The following is a 19,688-nucleotide window of genomic DNA, read 5'->3' as shown; positions in this document are numbered from 1 at the left end:
GAGATTTGGGTAGGTGCATGAGTCCATTCATGGCTCTGGGGAGGACTCAGGTCACAGGTAGTCCCTGGCAGTCCCCCATCTAAAGTATATCCTGAGGAGTCACTGTGACATGCTCCTTTGTGGAAACCACTGGGAGAGCATAGTCTCTGCAGCCAGCGGAGTGCTGGGCACTTCTCAGGATGGTAGCTCAGACCTTGATAGGGGCCAGCAAACCCATCTGTCAGGCTGGGTAAGCAACCCTGGAAGAGCAGGCTATTGTGTGTGAGGGTGTGGACGGACACATGTGGTGTATAGGGTGTGGGTAGGTGGAGGACGTTTGAATGGGCAACTGGGGGTGTGCATGTTGCTCTGACGTCTGCTGGCTGAGACAGCTTGTCATAGTTCCTTAGTTAAAGCATTTATTGTATGTATATAGTGTGACTGGGAGATATTTATAAAGTTTTTTATTTCTAATTTTTAAAAAGAGGGGAGAAAAGATTGTGTTTTTCTTCTATGTATGCACGTGTGTTTGCACGCACTAGTTCAGGAGCCAGAGGGGAGAAGAGGAAGTTAGCAGATTCCCTGGAACTGGGATAAGCAGTTGTGAGCCTCCTGAAGTGAGTCTTCTGCAGGAGCAGGATATTTTCCTAGCCACTGAGATGGCACTCCAGCCTGGAAGGTTTTCAGGCTGTAACATTGTATAATGTCCATTTTTGTTGTGTGTGTCAAGTGGTAAGAATGTACAGATGTGTGCAGTAGTTGGTGGCGGCTTGCTCAGGAAACTGCGATGGTATGGTTTTTATTTGTTCCTCTCCTGCCATCCAAGCTTTCTAAAAGAAGCAGCAGTTCTTGCAAATGAAAGGCAAGTCTAGGAGTTCCCAGAGCAAGGTCCCTCGTCTGCCCTCTTGCTTGATGTTCTTTACTTGGCTGGGCTCACTCTATCTAGCCTAGATGCTGAGGGCTGCACATTCTTCCTCAGGAGGAGGTGAGTATGTCCATGTTCTCCTCTTCAGTTCCCCAGTTTCCTCTCTCTGGGTCTTTAACACAGGACTCCCCACCACCCTCCCACCCTCTGAAAGCTGTCCCTATTGCTGTGGCCGATGAAGGAGAGTCTGAGTCTGAGGATGATGACCTGAAGCCTCGAGGTAATGGCCAGCAACAAGAGGAGCTGTTGGGCCAGGCTGGGATGGAGAGCACAGGGGCTTGTCTCTGCTGACTCCAGCTGCCATGGCGACAGACACACAGAATGTGCTGTCCCTGGAGACATGGTCATCCCTCTCCCAGCTGTGTGATGAGCTGGTCAGAGGCCCTGTTTGTGTGACCTCCTCGTCTGTATTGTTTGGAGCCTGAGTTGAGCAGAGTAGCTAAGGGGCCATTATTTGGCACACACAGCCCTGCTTAGGTGTTCGGAGCAGCAGCCCTGGTGACTTCCTGGGAGGTCTCTGGGCAGAACACTCCTGTTGTGATCTTGTAGGGATTGGGGTGTAGAGAGCTCCGTAGGGGAGATGTCTGAGAGCCCTCTTCTGGACAGGCTTCTCAGCCCTTCTCCTCCATGTTGTCTTTAGGATTGAGGTGTAGAGAGCTCAGTAGGGGAGACTTCTGAGGGCCCTCTTCTGGACAGGCTTCTCAGCCCTTCTCCTCCATGTTGTCTTTAGGCCTCACAGGCATGAAGAACCTGGGGAACTCCTGTTACATGAATGCTGCCCTGCAGGCCTTGTCTAATTGGTAGGTTGCCGTCTCCTGAGGGAAGGGCAGGAGCTGTCCCTGGCAAAACCTAGAAAGAGCAACAGCCTCCACCCTGTGTGGTGTACATTGTCTATAGACATTCCATAAGATACACCTCAAGACCCCTAAAACCAGGCATGCCTGGTGACTGCCATTCCTTTAAGTCTCGTGAGCCCTCGGATGGAAGAGAAGGCACCATAGGCAGGGTGTAGCTCACTTGTGGAGGGTGTGCATAGCATGTGCAAGGCCCTGGGTGTCACCCCCAACCCATGTGCACATGACCTATCTGCAAGAAGGTAAATTCATAATCGGTTCACTACAAATTGTGACTGTAAACTTGTACTGTAAGTGTTTTATAGCTCTCCCCCAATAAAAATTTTTTTTTTGGGGGGAAGAAGGTAAAGTCATTGTAGCCCAGTGGTGTGGGGGAATATAGACCAACAGTTACTGAAATGGGTGGTGCAGAACCAGGCTGGTAGAAAGGGCATGCCAGTGGGGTGCAGGCCTGTTCACAGTTGTGATTGAGAGTGTGTATGATTATTGTTTTGTACGTGTACACACATGTGTGCACACACACACCTGACACAACAGAGATAAAGCAAAGCCAGCAGCCCTCCCTTTTTCCTATGTATAGCTGTATGTTAACACACAGGACACGCAGGAAGGAGGGAAAAAGGGAACAGATATGAATACCTCGAAATGTCTGGAAGGATAGCTATCTCATGGTCAGTTGATATTGTTTGCTCGTGTGTGTGTGTGTGTGTGTGTGTGTGTGTGTGAATATGTGTTTTCTTGCAGTGTGATAACTTCTAAAAATATGCAGAAAGGGGAGTTGAGGAGGTGCCCTCCTGCCTGACAAGTCCTGCAGTGTGGGCACTGTAGGGAGTAGGGCACCTCCACCCCGTTCATTCACAGGGCCCCAGCCTCAGGACCTGTGCCAGAAGCTCTCGTCTGACTCAGGAGAGAGGGTATTTGTTTCCTGTAGATGACAAGGCCTTCCTGTCTCTCAGTTCTGGAGGCCCGCTCTGTAGCAGTGTCTTCCCAGGCCCTTCTCTCTCTGTAGGTGACCATGTGTCTGTGAGCTCTTTGCCTCCATGCACATGTCTGAGGTTGCTCTGTGTGTCCAAGATTCCTCTGTAAGGACACCAATGAGACTGGCCTGGGGCCTGTCCCAGCATTCCATAGTAATCTGATACTTACTTAAGGGTCCTGTCTTTGAAGACTTTAGTGTGAATTTGGGGGATTTTGATGTAGGTGGGCTCCTTCTAGTCATCTGCAGCAAGTTCTGGGTATGGTGGCCATTTCCACCTCCTGTGCTCACCTTGCTCCTTAACTAAGATATGCTATTTATTTACTGTGAGTGTGTATGTGTGGGCATGAGGGAGTCAGGCAACCTTAAGAGCTGGCTGTTTTCTTCCACCGTTTAGGCCTTGGGATTAAACTCGGGTCATCGGGCTTTACTTGCTGAGTCATCTCTAGCTCCTCCTCAATAACACCATGTTCCTTCCATTTCTTTTCTGTCCTGGCTTTCACCCCCAACCCAGCCCCCCACTCACCCAGTTCTTCCTGGAGTGTGGTGGCCTGGTGCGCACAGACAAGAAGCCTGCCTTGTGCAAAAGTTACCAGAAGTTGATCTCTGAGGTGTGGCACAAGAAACGGTGAGTGTGAGTCTGATCTTGGTTAGTGATGGGCAGGACTGCCATCCTCTTTGGAGTACTTCCTCTGGGTTCCTCCACGGCGCATGCGCGCACATGAGACCCTGCACTACATGTCTGGTCTTACCCACTTCCTTTGGTGAGTGGGGACAGAGATACCAAGCATGAGGCGTCCATCTTGTTCCCAGCCTCAGAGCGTGTGACAGACAGCAAGCCTGGGTGGCAGCTGTTTAGATGGATGTCTCTCCCGAGGCCTGGAGACCATCTTGCCAGTGTCAGGTCTCCGCTGAGACTGTAGTTGGGGATGGGTGCTTATACAGGGGTGTTGGGTGCCTGCCAAGCCAGGGTTGTGGCAGAGGGAAGTGAGTTTAAGATGAAGATTGTGGCTGGGTCTCCTGGGCAAGTGGAAGGTGAAGCAGTTGCCTACACACCTTCATTACTTCTCTCTCTCTCTTCCTGCTTCACATCCTTGCTTGTCCTGACCCTCTGGCTTTCTTAGCTTTTCCCTGAAGGCTTACGTCAGTCACTTTTGACCCTCCCTTGTTGAGCCTGCCTGCTTTCTTAGTCCCTGACTCAAAACCAACTCTCCGTCTTCCTCTTGTCCCTCCTCCCAGCAACTGCAAAGGTCTACAGTATTCTGCCCTGTCCTGAACTGTAACAAAATGGACCTCAGGTTTCTATAAGCAAGCAAACAAACAGAGCAGACGTAAAAATAAAAAAGGGCAGAGTTGGGAGCACTTGAACATGAGCTACAGGCACACACTAGGTTGGAAGTGGACTAAGAAGTTGATAGTGCTGTTCCATGGGTCAAAGGTCCACGGTGCTGTGAGGTCCCTGTGTGTACCTAAGCATGCTCTTCTAGGGACACCGCTATGGTCCTACTGTGCAGCACTCAGGGCAGGGACATCTTGGTGATAGCATTTCATTGTGCTTTTGTGAAGTTTTAGGTTTTTCAGCAATGAGCACATTATTGTTCATAATGAGGATAGCTTTATATACATTTTACAGTGAAATTAAACACACTACCCCCTGGGACCTCTGCTAGCTCAGGAAGCATTGGTGTCTTACTTCTGGATGTGAATGCTATGGACTTATCTCCTGGCCAGTGGGGCCAGTGGAGGTGGTGGGAACAGCCCCTATGGGGTCTGATCTTTCTTGCCCTCTTGACTTTCCAAATGGTGTAGCTTAAGGCTGGCCACCTAGGCTAGCAGGTTTGGTCTTCCCACAGGCCAAGCTATGTGGTCCCCACCAGCCTGTCCCATGGGATCAAGTTGGTCAACCCGATGTTCCGAGGCTATGCCCAACAGGTAAGCTGTCTAGCTGCTTTATACATTGGCCCAGCCTGAGCAGCCCGAGCAGCAGGCAGAGAGGCCAGGCATCTGTTGTCAGAGCTCTTCTTACTCACGAGGATATGAGGTCTCCCAGTAACCTACTGGCCTTTAGCACCACTTCACAGACAAGGAAAATGAGGCTTAAGGGACCTTGTCACCCATGCCAGCCACACAGCCAGTAAGCCGTGGAGAGCACCAGTCACCTATTGCAGCATCCCTGCCCCTCAGCTCAGGGCAGAGAGGCTCCTCAGAGGTTTTTCTTTTTTCTTTTTTTTGTTTTTTTTTGTTTTTTTTTGTTTGTTTTTTTTTTGTTTGTTTTTTGTTTTTGTTTTTCGAGACAGGGTTTCTCTGTGTAGCCCTGGCTGTCCTGGAACTCACTCTGTAGACCAGGCTGGCCTCGAACTCAGAAATCCACCTGCCTCTGCCTCCCAAGTGCTGGGATTAAAGGCGTGCGCCACCACTGCCCAGCGAGGTTTTTCTTATTAATTTATTAGTTACTTAGTGTGTGTGTGTGTGTGTGTGTGTGTGTGTGTGGTGTGTAGGACAGACTGATGTTGGATGTACTTCCTTAATCACTCCCCACCTTATTTTTCTGGGACAAGATCACTTAGCAACCCGGACCACACAATTAGGCTAGATGTACTGACCAGGACCCTCTTGCCTCTGCCTCCCTAGATCTTGGATTGTAGGCATGCAGCACTATGCCCCACTTTGTATGTGGTCATGAGGGTCACAGTTGGGCCTTCAGGTTTACACTGCAGACACTTTACATACAGAACCATTTTTCTTTTTTTGGTGGGAAGAGGAGATTTGTTTCTTTTGTTGCTGCATGATGTTGGTTGGTTGGTTGGTTGGTTTGGTTTTTCAAGCCAGGCTTTTTCTGCGTAAGGCCATTTACTATGTAAATCTGATTTTCTTGGAACTCACCATATGGAGCAGGCTGGTCCTGTTTAGAAAATCATGTGCTAGGCATGGTGGCATACACCTTTGATCCGAGCACTCGGGAGGCAGAGGCAGGCGGGGCTCTGGAGTCTGTGGCTAGCCACTGTGTTCCCTGGAACAGTGAGTTCCCAGGAAGCCAAGAAAGGAAGGAAATTCTGAAACCAAGAATGTGCCATATGAGTTCCTCAACACGTGCAGAGCCCATGGGGCTAGCCAAGGGGCAGAGGCTCACGGCCAAATCGCCTCTTCTGCTGCCTATATGTTGGTCCCTCTGACACAGGGGTAGGTGCTAGGGATGCCTTCTCTCTTGTCTGCCACCCAGTCTAGTCTGGGGACTCCTAAAAAAAAGTCCAAGCTACCTGTGTTCTTCCTGTTTTATGAAGTTGTGACCCCAGTGACCTGGGCTCATTGTTTACCACAAGGAGCACTGTCACAGGTGAGCAAGGCTCAGAGACGCTATTCATCCAGATCACACAGTACACGGTGGCAGGGGTAGGGTAAGTGGAGCTTAGCCCTTACCACAAAGTGGCCCTTATTCTGGACAGAGCTGTGCTGTCTTCAGGCAGGGTGGACACCATACAGTGGTGCTGCTTGGCTGTTGGTGACATCCATCTGGGTCCCAGCAGAAACTGCTTTTCTCGGTCCTTTTAGCCTACAGGTGTTTTTGATCTAGGCCTCTATTGGTGGCCGTATGCGTCCATGTTCTTCCAACATGGCTTGAGAACTCTTATAAAAGGAAGGAGCAGTGGGAACTTGACAAGCTGAGGACTTGTCTCCACTCGGTCCTGACCTCTCCCAGGGACTTCTATCCAAGACGGACCCCCAGGCAGCTGCCTGGGAACCTGCTTCTCTCATGTGCTCCAGGAGTAGTGGGGGGGGGGGTGTCAGGCTACAGCGAGGCTTGTAGCCCATGTCTGTCAATGCCCCCTCAGCCCTTGAGGTCAGCTGCCATCACTACCTCAGTAGGGTGGCTCTGCTGGCGGGCCACCTCCTAGCTTCCTGCAGGGCTGAATTAGGTACTGGGTCCTCAAAATGGCACCATATTTGTAGGGGAAGCAACTTAGTCCATGTCCTACCCATGTGAGTCAGGAGAGTGGGACTCTGCATCCAGGGCCTCTCCTGCCACTGTGTCACACACAGGGTGTGGCATGTGAGCAAGCAGGAAGATGCAACAGTAGAGAAGGGGCCAGCGTGGCTGCCTGTGTTGGGTAGCGTTGTTCAGTGCAGTACTCTTGACAGGTCTGGCTTTCAGTGTCCTGCACTTTCATCCTTCTGGGGTCCCTGCCGCCCTGCTGGCCCCTGCTTAAGGAGCAAGGAGATCTCAGTGGCCAGATGTGGCCGCTCATTCTTCCTCCAACACTGTGCAGAAGCAGAGTCGGCGTGGGTTCTGTGGCTTACACCCTGACTGTGTGACCTGGAGGAGACCTGTAGTATCTCTGAACCTTGGTTGGGAGGGGGCCGGAACAACTGTGGTGGAGACTGCCTCAGGGGGCTCAGCTGCTTGTCTGCACGGTGCCTGCCAGCACCTTATAGGTAGAAGCAGCAGTGCCTATGGTGGCTCTTCTATCCCTGGAAAGCCCCCATGACATGATCCTGGTTGCAGGACACTCAGGAGTTCCTCCGCTGCCTGATGGACCAGCTTCATGAGGAGCTCAAGGAGCCCATGGTGGCTGCTGTGGCAGCACTCACTGATGCTCGGGACTCAGATTCCAGTGACACAGACGAGAGGCGTGATGGCGACCGGAGCCCGTCAGAAGATGAGTTTCTGTCCTGTGACTCGAGCAGTGACAGGGGTGAGGGTGATGGGCAGGGCCGTGGTGGAGGCAGCTCAAAGGCTGAGATGGAGCTGCTGATCTCAGATGAGGCGGGCCGAGCCATCTCTGAGAAGGAGCGCATGAAGGACCGCAAGTTCTCCTGGGGCCAGCAGCGCACCAACTCGGAGCAAGTGGATGAGGACGCAGATGTGGACACAGCCATGGCCTCCCTTGTTGACCAATCGAGAGAGGCCCAGCCACCATCACCAAGGCCCACCAGCCCCTGCCAGACCCCAGGTATCAGTCAGCCATGTCACTGGTTGGGCCACTGGGAAGTCACAGCCTGTAAGCCCTATGTCCATTGCCTGCCTAGCACTAAAATGCAGTAGCTAGAAGGTGGGGGAGACTCAGCCCCTGAACCCTCCTCACAGGCTGTGAACAGCCTCCATACTAGGTCTAGGCTTTCAGAGCCATAGCTCGGCCTAGTCTTGAGACTCAGTTGGAAATGGACTGGATAACATCCCAGTGTGTTTGATAGCATTGAGGATGGACATATAGGAAGATATGGGGAGTCATCCATTATCCCTGGGAGGAGATACTGACAGGCTCTCTTGCTCTGGCCTCAGAGCTGGCATGGAGAGCATTAGCTTGGCCGCCCTGGCCCAGAACTTCCCCTTATTGTCCCCAGAGCCAGACAACGAAGCCCACATACGCAGCTCCTCTCGCCCCTGCAGCCCTGTCCACCACCACGAGGGCCATACCAAGTTGTCCAGCAGCCCTCCTCGTGCAAGCCCCGTGAGGATGGGGCCATCGTACGTGCTCAAGAAAGGTTCGGGGACAGTAATGAACTCAGCTGGGGATGACATAGTGACCAGTTTGGGGCACTTCAACCTTGGTTCAGGTTGTGTGCTGCTCACTTGAGCTCTTAAACCCTTGTAACAGCCTTGGGATGTGAGAGGGAGCCCCATTTTATGAACAGTGGTGCTAAGGTGCCAAGGGGTGAACTGTGTAAACAGGGGGCCACTGTCTGTGCCTGTGCCTGCCAGGCAGGGGAGGCTGGCCTAGTCCTGTGCTGTGTTCTCAGCCCAGGTGCCGAGTACTGGTGGCCGGAGGCGAAAGGAGCAGAGCTACCGCAGTGTCATCTCAGACGTCTTCAATGGCTCTGTCCTCAGCCTAGTGCAGTGTCTTACCTGTGACCGCGTAGGTACCCTAGGGGAGGCTGACATCGCTTACTACCTGGGCAGGGTGGACTTTGCCGTGGCGTTTCCTCTCTCAGGAGCAGGCTGTCTGCCTCACTTGTCTGAGCAGCAGGCTGATCCTCACCGTCTAGGTGTCTACCACAGTGGAGACATTCCAGGACCTGTCATTGCCCATCCCTGGCAAGGAAGACCTAGCCAAACTCCACTCTGCCATCTACCAGAATGTACCAGCCAAGCCGGGTGCCTGTGGGGACAGCTATTCCTCTCAGGGCTGGCTGGCCTTCATCGTGGAGTACATCCGACGGTATGCCCATCCTCCTACTAGCTGGGGCTTCCGGTCTGGCTTGGCTTTCCTGGGTCTACCAGCAATGCAGGGACAGCCATTCATAGAGCCCATGGATCAGGGGAGCTGGAGGCCAGAAGATGCAGAGAAGTTTGCTGGGTTCAGGGTCTTGGTCACTTTGGGGTAGCCCAGACTCGACACTTGTTGAAGGTAGAGGACAAATGACAACCCAGAGAGTGACCGAGCAGCAGATAAGGCAGCATCTCACCTGCCAAGGCCTGATCTGAAAAATCCCAGGCAACTTCCTTAATCCCGAGGCAGCCGGCCTAGGGGGAGAGCAGGTAAACCCCTCCCTACCAGCCTTTGTATACACAGTGGCCATCTCCTGGCTCTGTCAAGCTGCCAGTCAGGTCCAAACCAACCTCCACCATACCCCCATACCCAGGCCACAGCACCTGTCATCTCTTTCCTGTCTGTCTAGGTTTGTGGTATCCTGTACCCCGAGCTGGTTTTGGGGACCTGTTGTCACACTGGAAGACTGCCTGGCTGCTTTCTTTGCTGCTGATGAGCTGAAGGGTGAGTGGCCTGGCTATAGGGAGAGGGATTATGTGGAGCCCATTGGGACTGTGCCTCAGCCAGCCTGCAGACCCGGCCTAATGGACCCAGGGCCACTTTGCTTTACGGAACCGACCCTGTTAGATCCCACTGACAGCTTACTGGAGGTAGAGGCAAAGGTCGGCTTTAGGGCCATTCTGGGCTGTATAGTGAGCTCAAGTCCTCAGCCTGAGGCCTGGGCTACATGAGAAACAAACAAACAAACCGAGATAGGTAAATGTCCACCTGCTAGCTAGGGCATGCTTGGACACCTCCCAAACTGTTGCCTGTGATTCTTGGGCTGTTGATCTGTTGTTATTTTCCATCAGTTCAGTGGGCAGAAGGGACATTTCATTTTAGCTCTGTACTTCCTTGATTATTTGTTTGGTTTTTGGTTTTGTTTTGAGATGGTGTCATGCAGCCCAAGCTGGCCTCAAGTTCATTGTGTAGCTCAGACTGGCCTTAAACTGCTGATCCTCCCGCTTCTGCTTCCTCTAGCTGAGGTTGTCGGTGTGTGCTACCATGACCAGCTTGGAGGCTCAAATGTCATTAAAACTTTATCTATGGCCAGGCGGTAGTGGCGCACGCCTTTAATCCCAGCACTTGGGAGGCAGAGGCAGGCAGATTTCTCAGTTCGAGGCCAGCCTGGTCTACAGAGTGAGTTCCAGGACAGCCCCGGCTATACAGAGAAACCTTGTCTTGAAAAACTAAAAAATATATATATGTATATATTTTTATTGTTGTTTGTTCACAAGCCACATTGCACAATTGGAGGCCAGAGGACAGCTTGAGGGAGTTGGTTTATTTTGTAAGCAGTGTGAGCCCATCACCTGCCAGTTGCATCCCCTCCTGTTTTGCCTCTGCCTTTTCATTTGTTTTTAGCCCTGGCCATAGGGGAGTTTCAGTGCTTCTAGGGTCAAATAGTCTGGGTTTTTTTGTTTGGTAGTTTGGTTGGTTGGTTTTTTTCTTTCTGGTACTATTTCTGGAATCCTGTCACTTCCCCCTGAACGAAATTCGTATTTGCCCGTTTGTCCTCACCTCTTGGTGACCTCTGGCCTTTGTCCCCCTGTGCAGGTGACAACATGTACAGCTGCGAGCGATGTAAGAAGTGAGTTGTAGTGGGGGGGAGGGCGGCCTGTCCCCAGCCTCCTGTCCCCAGCCTCCTGTCCCCAGAGTCCTGTCCCCAGCCTCCTGTCCCCAGAGTCCTCTTGCTTGCACTTGCCCCCGGGGTTCTCTCAGACAGCCGTACTGGCCTCCAAGGTGACTAGTGTTTGGTGACTGACTGAGACTCTCATGTCCTCTTCTGTAGGCTTCGGAATGGCGTGAAGTACTGTAAAGTCCTTTGTCTGCCTGAGGTGAGGGAGCCACCCTGGCCTTGTCGGACTGGGGTCCATGTGGATAGGGGGTGTGAATGGCCTGTGGGGCCAGGTGAAGACTGACCCTGTCCTGTGCAAGCACAGAAGGCCATGAAACTTGCCCGAGAGACTCCAGGGACAGTTGACAGAGGGATCCGTCGTGACAGGTGTCCCTGAACTTGAGTTCATTCTTCTCTTGGGGGCTTGCTGAAGTCCCCAAGTTAGCAGTGTGGCTGTGGTTGGTACAGTCTCCTGTAGTTGGAACAGAGACAAGGCCCAAGCCAGTGTCAGAATTCTTGGGAAATAAGCGTGGCAGGCTGGGGCAGAGTCAGCTGTCTACAGGGCCCAGCCCAGCTTGCTGCCAGTCCCTCTGGCAGCCACACCACAGGCAGCCGGTCCTCATGAGAAGGTGGGGCTGTTAGCTCCCATGCGTAGGTCTCTGGTGTGTGTGATAGATTCCATGCAGATCCACAGGCCTGAGCCTGTGCAGGAGCTTATCTGTGAGCTTCCCTGTCATCTTCCCTAGATGCCCAGCGTGACTGGCACCTGCCCTCTCCCCTCAGATTCTGTGTGTCCACCTGAAGCGCTTCCGACATGAGGTGATGTACTCCTTCAAAGTCAGCAGCCATGTCTCTTTCCCCCTCGAGGGACTTGACCTACGCCCTTTTCTAGCCAAGGAGTGCACGTCCCAGGTCACCACCTATGACCTCCTCTCTGTCATTTGTCACCATGGCACAGCAGGCAGTAAGTATGCCCCAGCAGGGCACCTCTTGCAGTGCCTCGTCCCTGTGGTCTTTGTCATCTCTTGCTTGTCTATCAGGTGGGCACTACACTGCCTACTGTCAGAACGTGATCAATGGGCAGTGGTATGAATTCGATGACCAGTATGTCACTGAGGTCCATGAGACAGTGGTACAGAACGTGGAGGCCTACGTGCTGTTCTACAGGTGAGACTGAGGGCCTTTGCATAGCTCCCTGGAGCTGCAGTCTCTGAGCTAGCTTTCCTGAGCTTTTCTGTGGTGCCCCAGCATGCTAAGGGGTAGCTCTGCGTACACCCTGGCCATGGCATGGCTTGGTGTCCATGCACAAGCTGGCACCAGCTAGTGGCTCATACCACACTCTCCATCCCAGGAAGAGCAGTGAGGAGGCCATGCGTGAGCGGCAGCAGGTAGTGTCCCTGGCTGCCATGCGGGAACCCAGCCTGCTGCGCTTCTATGTGTCCCGAGAATGGCTCAACAAGTTCAACACCTTTGCAGAGCCAGGGCCCATCACCAACCACACCTTCCTGTGCTCCCATGGAGGTGAGCAGTCTGTGCCTGGGCGAGATGAGGGTGGGGGTGGGGCAGGCCAAGCCCCAGCTCTCCCCCTGTGCTTCCTTCACAGGTATCCCACCCAACAAATACCACTACATTGATGACCTGGTGGTCATTTTGCCGCAAAGTGTCTGGGAGCACCTGTATAGCAGGTAAGTTCTGGGAGCTGGCTGGGGAGGCAGCCGGGCAGCAGAGCAGCAGCCCTACCTTCTCCAAGTCCCAGTGAGGAACACATAGTGAGAAGCAGTCAGCCTGTGGGCTCTGCCATGGAAAGCCCTTTGAATATTGCCTTCAAGGCCAAGGTTGGTGGTAAGCTCCTACTAGAAGCCTCTGACCTGACCCTAGCACGACTCTCTGAGGTGGGGCACAACTGAGCTAGCCTGAGGACTTCCAGGGTCAAGAGCAGTGACACCAAGAGGAGATAGTTCTCCTTGGGAACCCTGTCCCAGGTTCCTGTGGAGCTGGGTTTGTGGGATTTAGCCTTGGGAAGGGAGGCAGGGCTTCCTGCCAGCTGCCAGTAGGTGGTGAGAAACAGTCCCTTGACCTGTAAGGCCTCCAGGCTGATGACCTCAGCTCCCACCTGCAGCCTCACTGTCCTGCACTCAGGCCTCAAGGCTCTGGTACTCCTTGGGGTGAAGCAGAGTTCTAGGCACCTTTAAGAAAAGCAGACACAGGAGACCTAGGCCAGCCTTTGTGTTCAAGAGTATGCTAGAGGTGACAACTGAGGGCACAGAGGGGACCTCCCTGCTGATGCTGGGTCTCTCTCTCTCCCTTCCCGAGCAGGTTTGGGGGTGGCCCTGCTGTGAACCATCTGTATGTGTGCTCCATCTGCCAGGTGGAGATTGAGGCCCTGGCCAAGCGCAGGAGAGTGGAGATTGACACTTTCATCAAGGTGCATGTGGGCAGCAGGCTGAGTGGGAGTGCGCTGCAGAGGAGTGGAGGGTGGGGCTGAACGGGCCTGTGCTAGCACAGGCATTGACTGTAGGAAGTGCTGTGTGCTCTGCTCTGGCCTTGGTTCAGTGGTTCAAGCTGAGTGTCCCAGGAGCACTGCTGTCCCTGGGGAGCACTCCTAGCTGAGGCTTGCTAGGCTCTACACTCTCACGTGGAGGGAACCTGAGGCTCATGGAAAGTGTGAGGGGCTTGTTACCTGGGGAGTGGAGCACTGGCCTGGCAGGGATTGGAGCAGGGATTGCTGTGGGTGGGGCCATGCCAGTCCTCATACTGCTTACAACAGGACATAGGACAGGTCCTCAAGCATTTAAAATAGTGGCTAGAAGTATCTAGCCGGGCAGTGGTGGCGCACGCCTTTAATCTTAGCACTTGAGAGGCAGAGGCAGGCGGATTTCTGAGTTCGAGGCCAGCCTGGTCTACAGAGTGAGTTCCAGGACGGCCAGGGCCACATAGAGAAACCTTGTCACAAAAAAAACAGAAAAAAAAAAGTATCTAAGGTCTCTGCCTTCTGGCATGGAGAGGCACTAGTGCCGGCCTGTAGGTGTGACGTAGCACCTGTGATGCCCTGCTGTCATGCCCAGCTCAAGCACTGGAGCTGTTGGAATGGTGAACCATGTGAGCAGATGTTCTGTCTAGTCAGGGGAGAGAGTAGCATCTGCTCTGTGAGCTAATCAGCTTGAGAAAGTGCTAAAGGTGTTATCTGCCATGACCTGGTTGGTAAGTGGGGGAATTGGGAAGTGTAAGATTTATTTCATGTGTTTGAATGTTTTGCCTGTATATATATGTATGTGTACCATGTGTTGCCTAGTGCCCTCAGAGGTCAGAGCAGAGTGTCATGATTGGAGTTATGGATGATTGTGAGCTACCATATAGGTGCTGGGAATTGAAGCCAGGTCCTCTGGAAGAGCAGTGAGTGCTCTTAACTGCCGAGCCATCGCTCCAGCCTTATGAACTTTCTCTTTTCTTGAATGTGCAAAGATTTGATTTTCTGCCTGGGTTATGCAGTGTTTAGAGAGACTCGGGCCTGGGGCGGGGCTTTGGGAAGTCATGACTGACTGCCCTGTCTGCCTGCCGTGCCCCACAGCTGAATAAGGCCTTCCAGGCCGAGGACTCTCCCGCCGTTATCTACTGCATCAGCATGCACTGGTTCCGAGAGTGGGAGGCTTTCGTCAAGGGGAAGGACAGTGGTGAGTAGTGCCCCAGGCCACCTGGGGTAGGACCTGCCCAGCAAGTCTTTAGTGCTCTATCCCAGGGATGCAGAGAGCATGGAGCTTTCCAGGCTGCCTCCACTCTTCTCCTAGCCGCTGTGGCAGAGCACTGTTCCTACCCTGCACACACCCCCCTCCACTCCTGCTGACCGCTGGGCAGCTGCTCCTCCCTCCTGCAAGGCCGTGAGCTTGGGGGTTGATTGCCTCCTTGGTGGATAGTTGTAGACTTCTAGGAAGGCTGGAGGACTTGTCTGACCCCTTGGATTGCAGAAATGAAGACAGCCTTGTAATAAGTGAGCTGCCAGGATTTCTCAAAGTTGCAGGAAAGAGTAGCAGACCTGGATCTGGGCCACTCTCATAGCCAGGCTCTTGGGTGCCTGGCAGGTTGGCAGAACCCAGAAGTGTCATGTGCCAGGCCTTTGCCTCCTTCTTAGAGCATGACCAGCCAGCGCTGGAGAGTGCTGGGTTACTGTTGCCCAGCACGCTGTTCCCTGCTGGCTGCAGCAGTCAGTGCAGCTGTGGTTGGGGACGGAGCTCTGGGCTTCTGTCCACAGCCTGGCTGCTGGCCTTGCCTTCCATCAGCTCTGAGCAGGGCAGTGCTCTCCAGCTGCCCAAACTTGTCCTGTGTAAACAGTTCTCCTTTCCTATAGTCACTGAGGGTTAGATGAGGTGGGGGATCAGGAAAGCGAACTCAGCACAGGGCAGCCACCGCTGATGCCCATCACCAAAACACTAGGAACTCGTGTCCTCGAGGTGTCCCCTTTTCTGGGTCCAGAGTCGAGAGGTTGGGTTACAATCAAGAGGAAGACTTTGGTGCACCAAGTGTGCTCTGTTAGCCATGGCTCTGACCTGAGGCCAGGCTGGCCCCTGTAAGCCTTCATGAAGGATTGTACCACCTATAACACTAAGCTATCTATTCCAGAGCCTCCCGGGCCCATCGACAACAGCAGGATTGCACAGGTCAAAGGCAGTGGCCATATCCAGCTAAAGCAGGGTGAGTCTCCCAGAACCTACTAGCCCAGCCAGCCTTTTTACCTTCAGACCAGCAGGTTCCCACGGGAGTTCCCTGTCCTTCCGGGAAGCTTTGCTGTCTGTCTCAAAGTCTTTATCCAAGTCCAGGCCCAGAGGCCTTGTAGGGGGATTTCAGGTACTTGGCCTCTGTGCAGGTCCTCCAGGCCCTGGGAAACAAGAGACAACAGCCAGAGACGTGTCCCCCTGGGCTCTTAGAGGAAGGGCATTTCTATGTGCAGCAGCTTTTTGGGAGGGCCTGTGTTTACTGTCCTTCCCCTCTGGGCACCATCCCCATCCTCATCCCCAGGGTTCTGTACCCTGAGGACTGGACACAATGTGGCCTCTGTGTAAGTGTGCCTCTCCTATTCCACAGGGGCTGACTATGGGCAGATTTCTGAGGAGACCTGGACCTATCTGAACAGTCTGTATGGGGGTGGCCCTGAGATTGCCATCCGGCAGAATGTGGCCCAGCTCCCAGACCCAGAAAGCTTGCACGGAGAACAGAAGATTGAGGCTGAGACCCGGGCTCTGTGACTTGGGCCACACTGAGTTGCTGTGGCTTACCCTACTCCCTCTCCAGACAGCCCTGCATCCCTCTGAAGGCTGTGTCCTGCTGTGTGCCCACTGTCCCTGAAGGCTGGTATTCGACATTCCCCAGAGGGTGTGTCTGTGCCCTGTGTCCTGCAGCTGAGCTGCTGTGTGCCTGGTACAGAGGCCGAGAGCGGCTGGCCCGCCTTGAGAGTTGCTGGGAAATATATCCACTCAGACTTCTGAGGACTCTGACTGTCATCGCTGTGTCCCCCCCAGACTTGCCCTCTTGCTAACTTGGGCCCAGCTTTTGTCCCAGGAGCCCCATGCTGCTCCTTAGCCAATACTGTCCCCTAGGATGGGGCTAGGAGTGGCTGCACCTTTTGGGTATTATGTGCTGTATACTTAGCCCAACACCTTGGGGACTCAGAGAGGTAGATGTCCATGCACAGGGGCAGAAGGGATAGGGGCTCTGTGTGTAGGCCAGCAGCCCCTCCTAATCATGATGGAGGCCCCAGCTGCCCATGTTTGTTCTGTTGTGCTTGGAACAGAGAAAGTGCAAGCTTTGCTTTAGAGGGTAGAGGACCTGCCACCTTGTCCTGCTGAGATCACTGGTAGATTGGCTGTCATTTGCCCTTTGAAGTGGCTCCTAAGCCCCGGGGTGGGGGGGAACAGATACCTCATGCACTGGCCCACTGTTTGATGCCTGCTCAGCCTCTGTGTGGTCTAGAGTGAGCCTGATCCCCTGCCCCACTCCTCAGCCTTGGCATCTAGCGCCAACTTCGAGGGAATGTGATCTGTGGCCTCTCACACAGGCATGTGCCTAGAGTGTTCTGCTAGGCTACTGCAAAGGGACTGGGACCTGCTGAGCCTAGAGACACTGCCCTGTGTCTGGGGTCCTAGAGAATCCTGAACAGAACTTCCAGGGCATGGTGTTCAAAGCTAAGTCTGGGGTAGTGAGGGGGGATCCTGGGACCATGAGGGCTCCAGGGGCTACCAGTCTCTTTAGAAGTGGGCACCAGCAGCTCACAAAGACCTGGTGTTTAGTATCCCGCTGTGGTGGGTGGCATATGAATCCATGGCCGGCTGCTGCTGGGACGGGCCCTGTTGGCTGCCTTCTTTTGAAGTCTCTATTGTAGAGCCCTTAGTTCATTGCACTACTGTGACGCAGTCTGGTTTGTGTTCAGAATGTCACAATAAATACATGTTCCTCTCCTGCCCCTAGCTTGTACTGTGACACTGTGGTGTCTGCCTTTAATGGTGATGAATGCAGCCAGAGACCCTGTGGAAGCTTCTGGTAGGAGCTGGAACAATTGAAATACCGTGTCTTTCCTGAAACCCACCAACCCCACAGGGGGCCCTGCAGGGATTAGTGACCAGCACACCCCGCATGGCAGCTTCCCAACTCCAGTCCTGTTTATATTTGCTTTCTGGGGGAGAAGAATTAGAGTATGTATTATTTTACAAGCATAGAATCGGGGACTTGGAGTGTAGCTCAGTAGTCAAGCATGTCCCAGTCTTGTGAGCAGATGGTGGCCACTGATGTCCCGTCGTACTGAAGGGTTTAGGAGCGAGAAGAGGAAGCGAGGTTAAAACCTTCCCAAAGCCAGAAGTAATGATGTGCCCGGCATTTGGAAGGCAGAGGGATGAGGGTCAAGAGTTCAAGATCATCCTCAGCTGCATAGTGAGTTGGAGGCTAGCCTGGGCTATAGGACTCCATCTCAAAACAAAAAGTCCACTAAATAAAAAACACCTGTGCGGCCGGGACTATACCTCAGCTGATAGAGTGTCTCTGATATGCAGGAAACCCTGGGGTCAGTCTCCATTACTTAATCCAGGACTGGTGGAACCAGCTTGAAAAGGAAGCTGCAGGATGAGGCAAAAGGGTCATCCTTGGCCACCCGATGTGTTGGAGGTCAGGCTGGACCACATGAGCCCCCAGGCCCTGCCTCTGTTTACATTACAAGTTACTACATGTGTATGGCTTCCTAAGGTGAAATTCTGTTGAGTTATTTCAGGGGCTTGGCAACTGTGGGGAGATGGGCAAGCTAGAAATAGGTCCCAATTTGCCTCCACACACTTCTGTAGTTTTTCTTGAAATAAACACCCAGCTCTTAGACTCTGGTGAGCCTGTATCTAGTTACCAGTCAGTGGCTGTTTACCCAAGCTGAGCAGCAGAGCAAGTTCCTGGGGGCTGGGGAGGTGGGACCAGCTTCTAGCCCTAGGACAGATTCTTTGAGGAAGAGCCTGGGACGGACAGTGCCTCTCTGTGGAATCGGGTGACCATCCCTGCAGAGCATCCTTGGGGACACATGCAGGTCCTAATTGTCTGTGGTTCTGCCCACAGAGTTGCATGGGCTGCATCAGCAAGCTCGTCCTCCCCACCTGTGTTCTGCTTTAGATCCAGGGCAAAGACAACTGTCCTGACTCTGCACTGCCTAATTTTGACCCAGAAGTTAGGAGAATTTTAGCATCGGGCTTCCTCTCTCTTCAGGACCATGCCTGATGAGGAAGGGGGAATTGGTATAGATGTACCATACCTACCTGCAGGGATCCTGAAAAGGAGCAGCTAACCTTGTAGAGTGAGCGTGCCAAGCCCCCTGTGTTCCTCATGTGGAGAGCTGAAGCACTCAGCAGGGCTCACCTGGCCCATAAGAGCCTGCATAGACTGTTAGGTACTATCCTTTTCTGGGACACTGTGTCTAGCAGGACAGACACTGCAAAACTGGAAATATCTTCCTGCCTGCCCAGTCCTAAGGACAAAAGCACACATGAGCATTTTGTTTATATTATCTTCCTGTAGCCCTGAGATGTTCTCAGTTGATGTCACTAAAAACCAACTGGACAGAGACAGTCAGGGCCTAATGGGTACCTGATGTGACTGGCGACACAGAGGGTCTACTGGGTGCTGCTGTTGGCGACCTTCCCATGTTTGAACACCAGAGGGAAGGACTACAGGGACAAAGGAAGTGAGGACTCTTTTTGAGTGATGGGCAGAGTCAGAAGACATGGACCCCTCTAAGCTTAGTTTACCTTAATTGTTTTTTGACACAGGGTTCTGCTATATATCTCAGGCTGGCCTAGAACTCCTGAAAGCCGGGGTTACAGCTGTGCCCCGCCATGCCCAGCTGCTGTAGTCACTGTCCAGCCACCACCTACTTTCTCAGGACACACTGCTCATGTTTGATAGCAGCGATTCGCAAGTTCCTTTCTTTGGAATTCACTTATTTGGGGAGTGTTGAGGTTGGGTCGCAGCTGTACACGTGACGGTCTGAAGAGAACCTTCTAGAGTCGGTCATCACCAGGGATAGAACCCAGGTCCAGGTCACCAGGCACAGCCACAAAGACTTCTACTTTGCTGCCTCCATCCTCTGAGCCATTCTACTGCCCAGTAGCAGCAGTTAAGAGTGTGACTTGGGGTCCATCCTGTGGGTCTCACAAACCTAGAATTTTACTGTAAGCTAGCATGAGGCTCTGGTATTGGGGGATAGTGGGGGGGGGGGAAATGAGAGCTTTCCCTCACCCCCAATCCCCAGCCTCTTAGGCATCCTCTATAGTCACTGCTTAGGGATGCTACTCCAGTTCAGCTTTCTTCCACTAGAGGTCAACATTTCCCTCACCAAGGCACCTGGGGCCTGGGTGTGGCCAGGGCAAACTGGGGTTGCTGAGAAGGAAAGGAACTACAGCCCACCTCCTGGATTGGAGCCGTGTTGCCTGCTTTGTCAGAGTGTCTGAGCCAAGGAGACACCTGGCTTAGATCCACAGATTCCTTTCTGTATGAACAACCAAGTCCTTAAAAGAACATTCTGGAAATGGCTTTCCAAAATTAATCTTTTGCTAGCAACAGTCACCTGGTGCCC

General features: G+C 53.1%; 1 protein-coding gene across 2 annotated transcripts in view; it reads left to right on the top strand.

Moving 5' to 3' along the window:
- Usp20 (ubiquitin specific peptidase 20) overlaps positions 1–17,052 on the top strand; it is a 31,160-nt gene extending 14,108 nt beyond the window's left edge. For both annotated transcript variants that reach the window (XM_028757019.1, XM_028757020.1), the window contains exons 7-25: positions 1,028–1,124; positions 1,635–1,704; positions 3,249–3,362; positions 4,588–4,666; positions 7,236–7,683; positions 8,075–8,215; positions 8,471–8,586; positions 8,717–8,889; positions 9,350–9,444; positions 10,537–10,570; positions 10,772–10,817; positions 11,381–11,561; positions 11,638–11,764; positions 11,949–12,118; positions 12,201–12,282; positions 12,914–13,022; positions 14,166–14,268; positions 15,212–15,283; positions 15,674–17,052. In XM_028757019.1, coding sequence (XP_028612852.1) covers positions 1,028–1,124; positions 1,635–1,704; positions 3,249–3,362; positions 4,588–4,666; positions 7,236–7,683; positions 8,075–8,215; positions 8,471–8,586; positions 8,717–8,889; positions 9,350–9,444; positions 10,537–10,570; positions 10,772–10,817; positions 11,381–11,561; positions 11,638–11,764; positions 11,949–12,118; positions 12,201–12,282; positions 12,914–13,022; positions 14,166–14,268; positions 15,212–15,283; positions 15,674–15,834 — 2,418 coding nt within the window. In that variant the 3' untranslated portion in view covers positions 15,835–17,052. The remainder of the gene's footprint in view (positions 1–1,027; positions 1,125–1,634; positions 1,705–3,248; positions 3,363–4,587; positions 4,667–7,235; positions 7,684–8,074; positions 8,216–8,470; positions 8,587–8,716; positions 8,890–9,349; positions 9,445–10,536; positions 10,571–10,771; positions 10,818–11,380; positions 11,562–11,637; positions 11,765–11,948; positions 12,119–12,200; positions 12,283–12,913; positions 13,023–14,165; positions 14,269–15,211; positions 15,284–15,673) is intronic.
- The last annotated feature ends 2,636 nt before the right edge of the window (positions 17,053–19,688 follow it).

The sequence above is a fragment of the Grammomys surdaster genome, unplaced genomic scaffold, assembly GCF_004785775.1.
Source record: "Grammomys surdaster isolate TR1022 unplaced genomic scaffold, NIH_TR_1.0 126133, whole genome shotgun sequence".
NCBI classification, from domain to species: domain Eukaryota; kingdom Metazoa; phylum Chordata; class Mammalia; order Rodentia; family Muridae; genus Grammomys; species Grammomys surdaster.
Note: the sequence above shows the minus strand (reverse complement) of the source record. Positions and strands in the feature narration are given on the sequence as shown.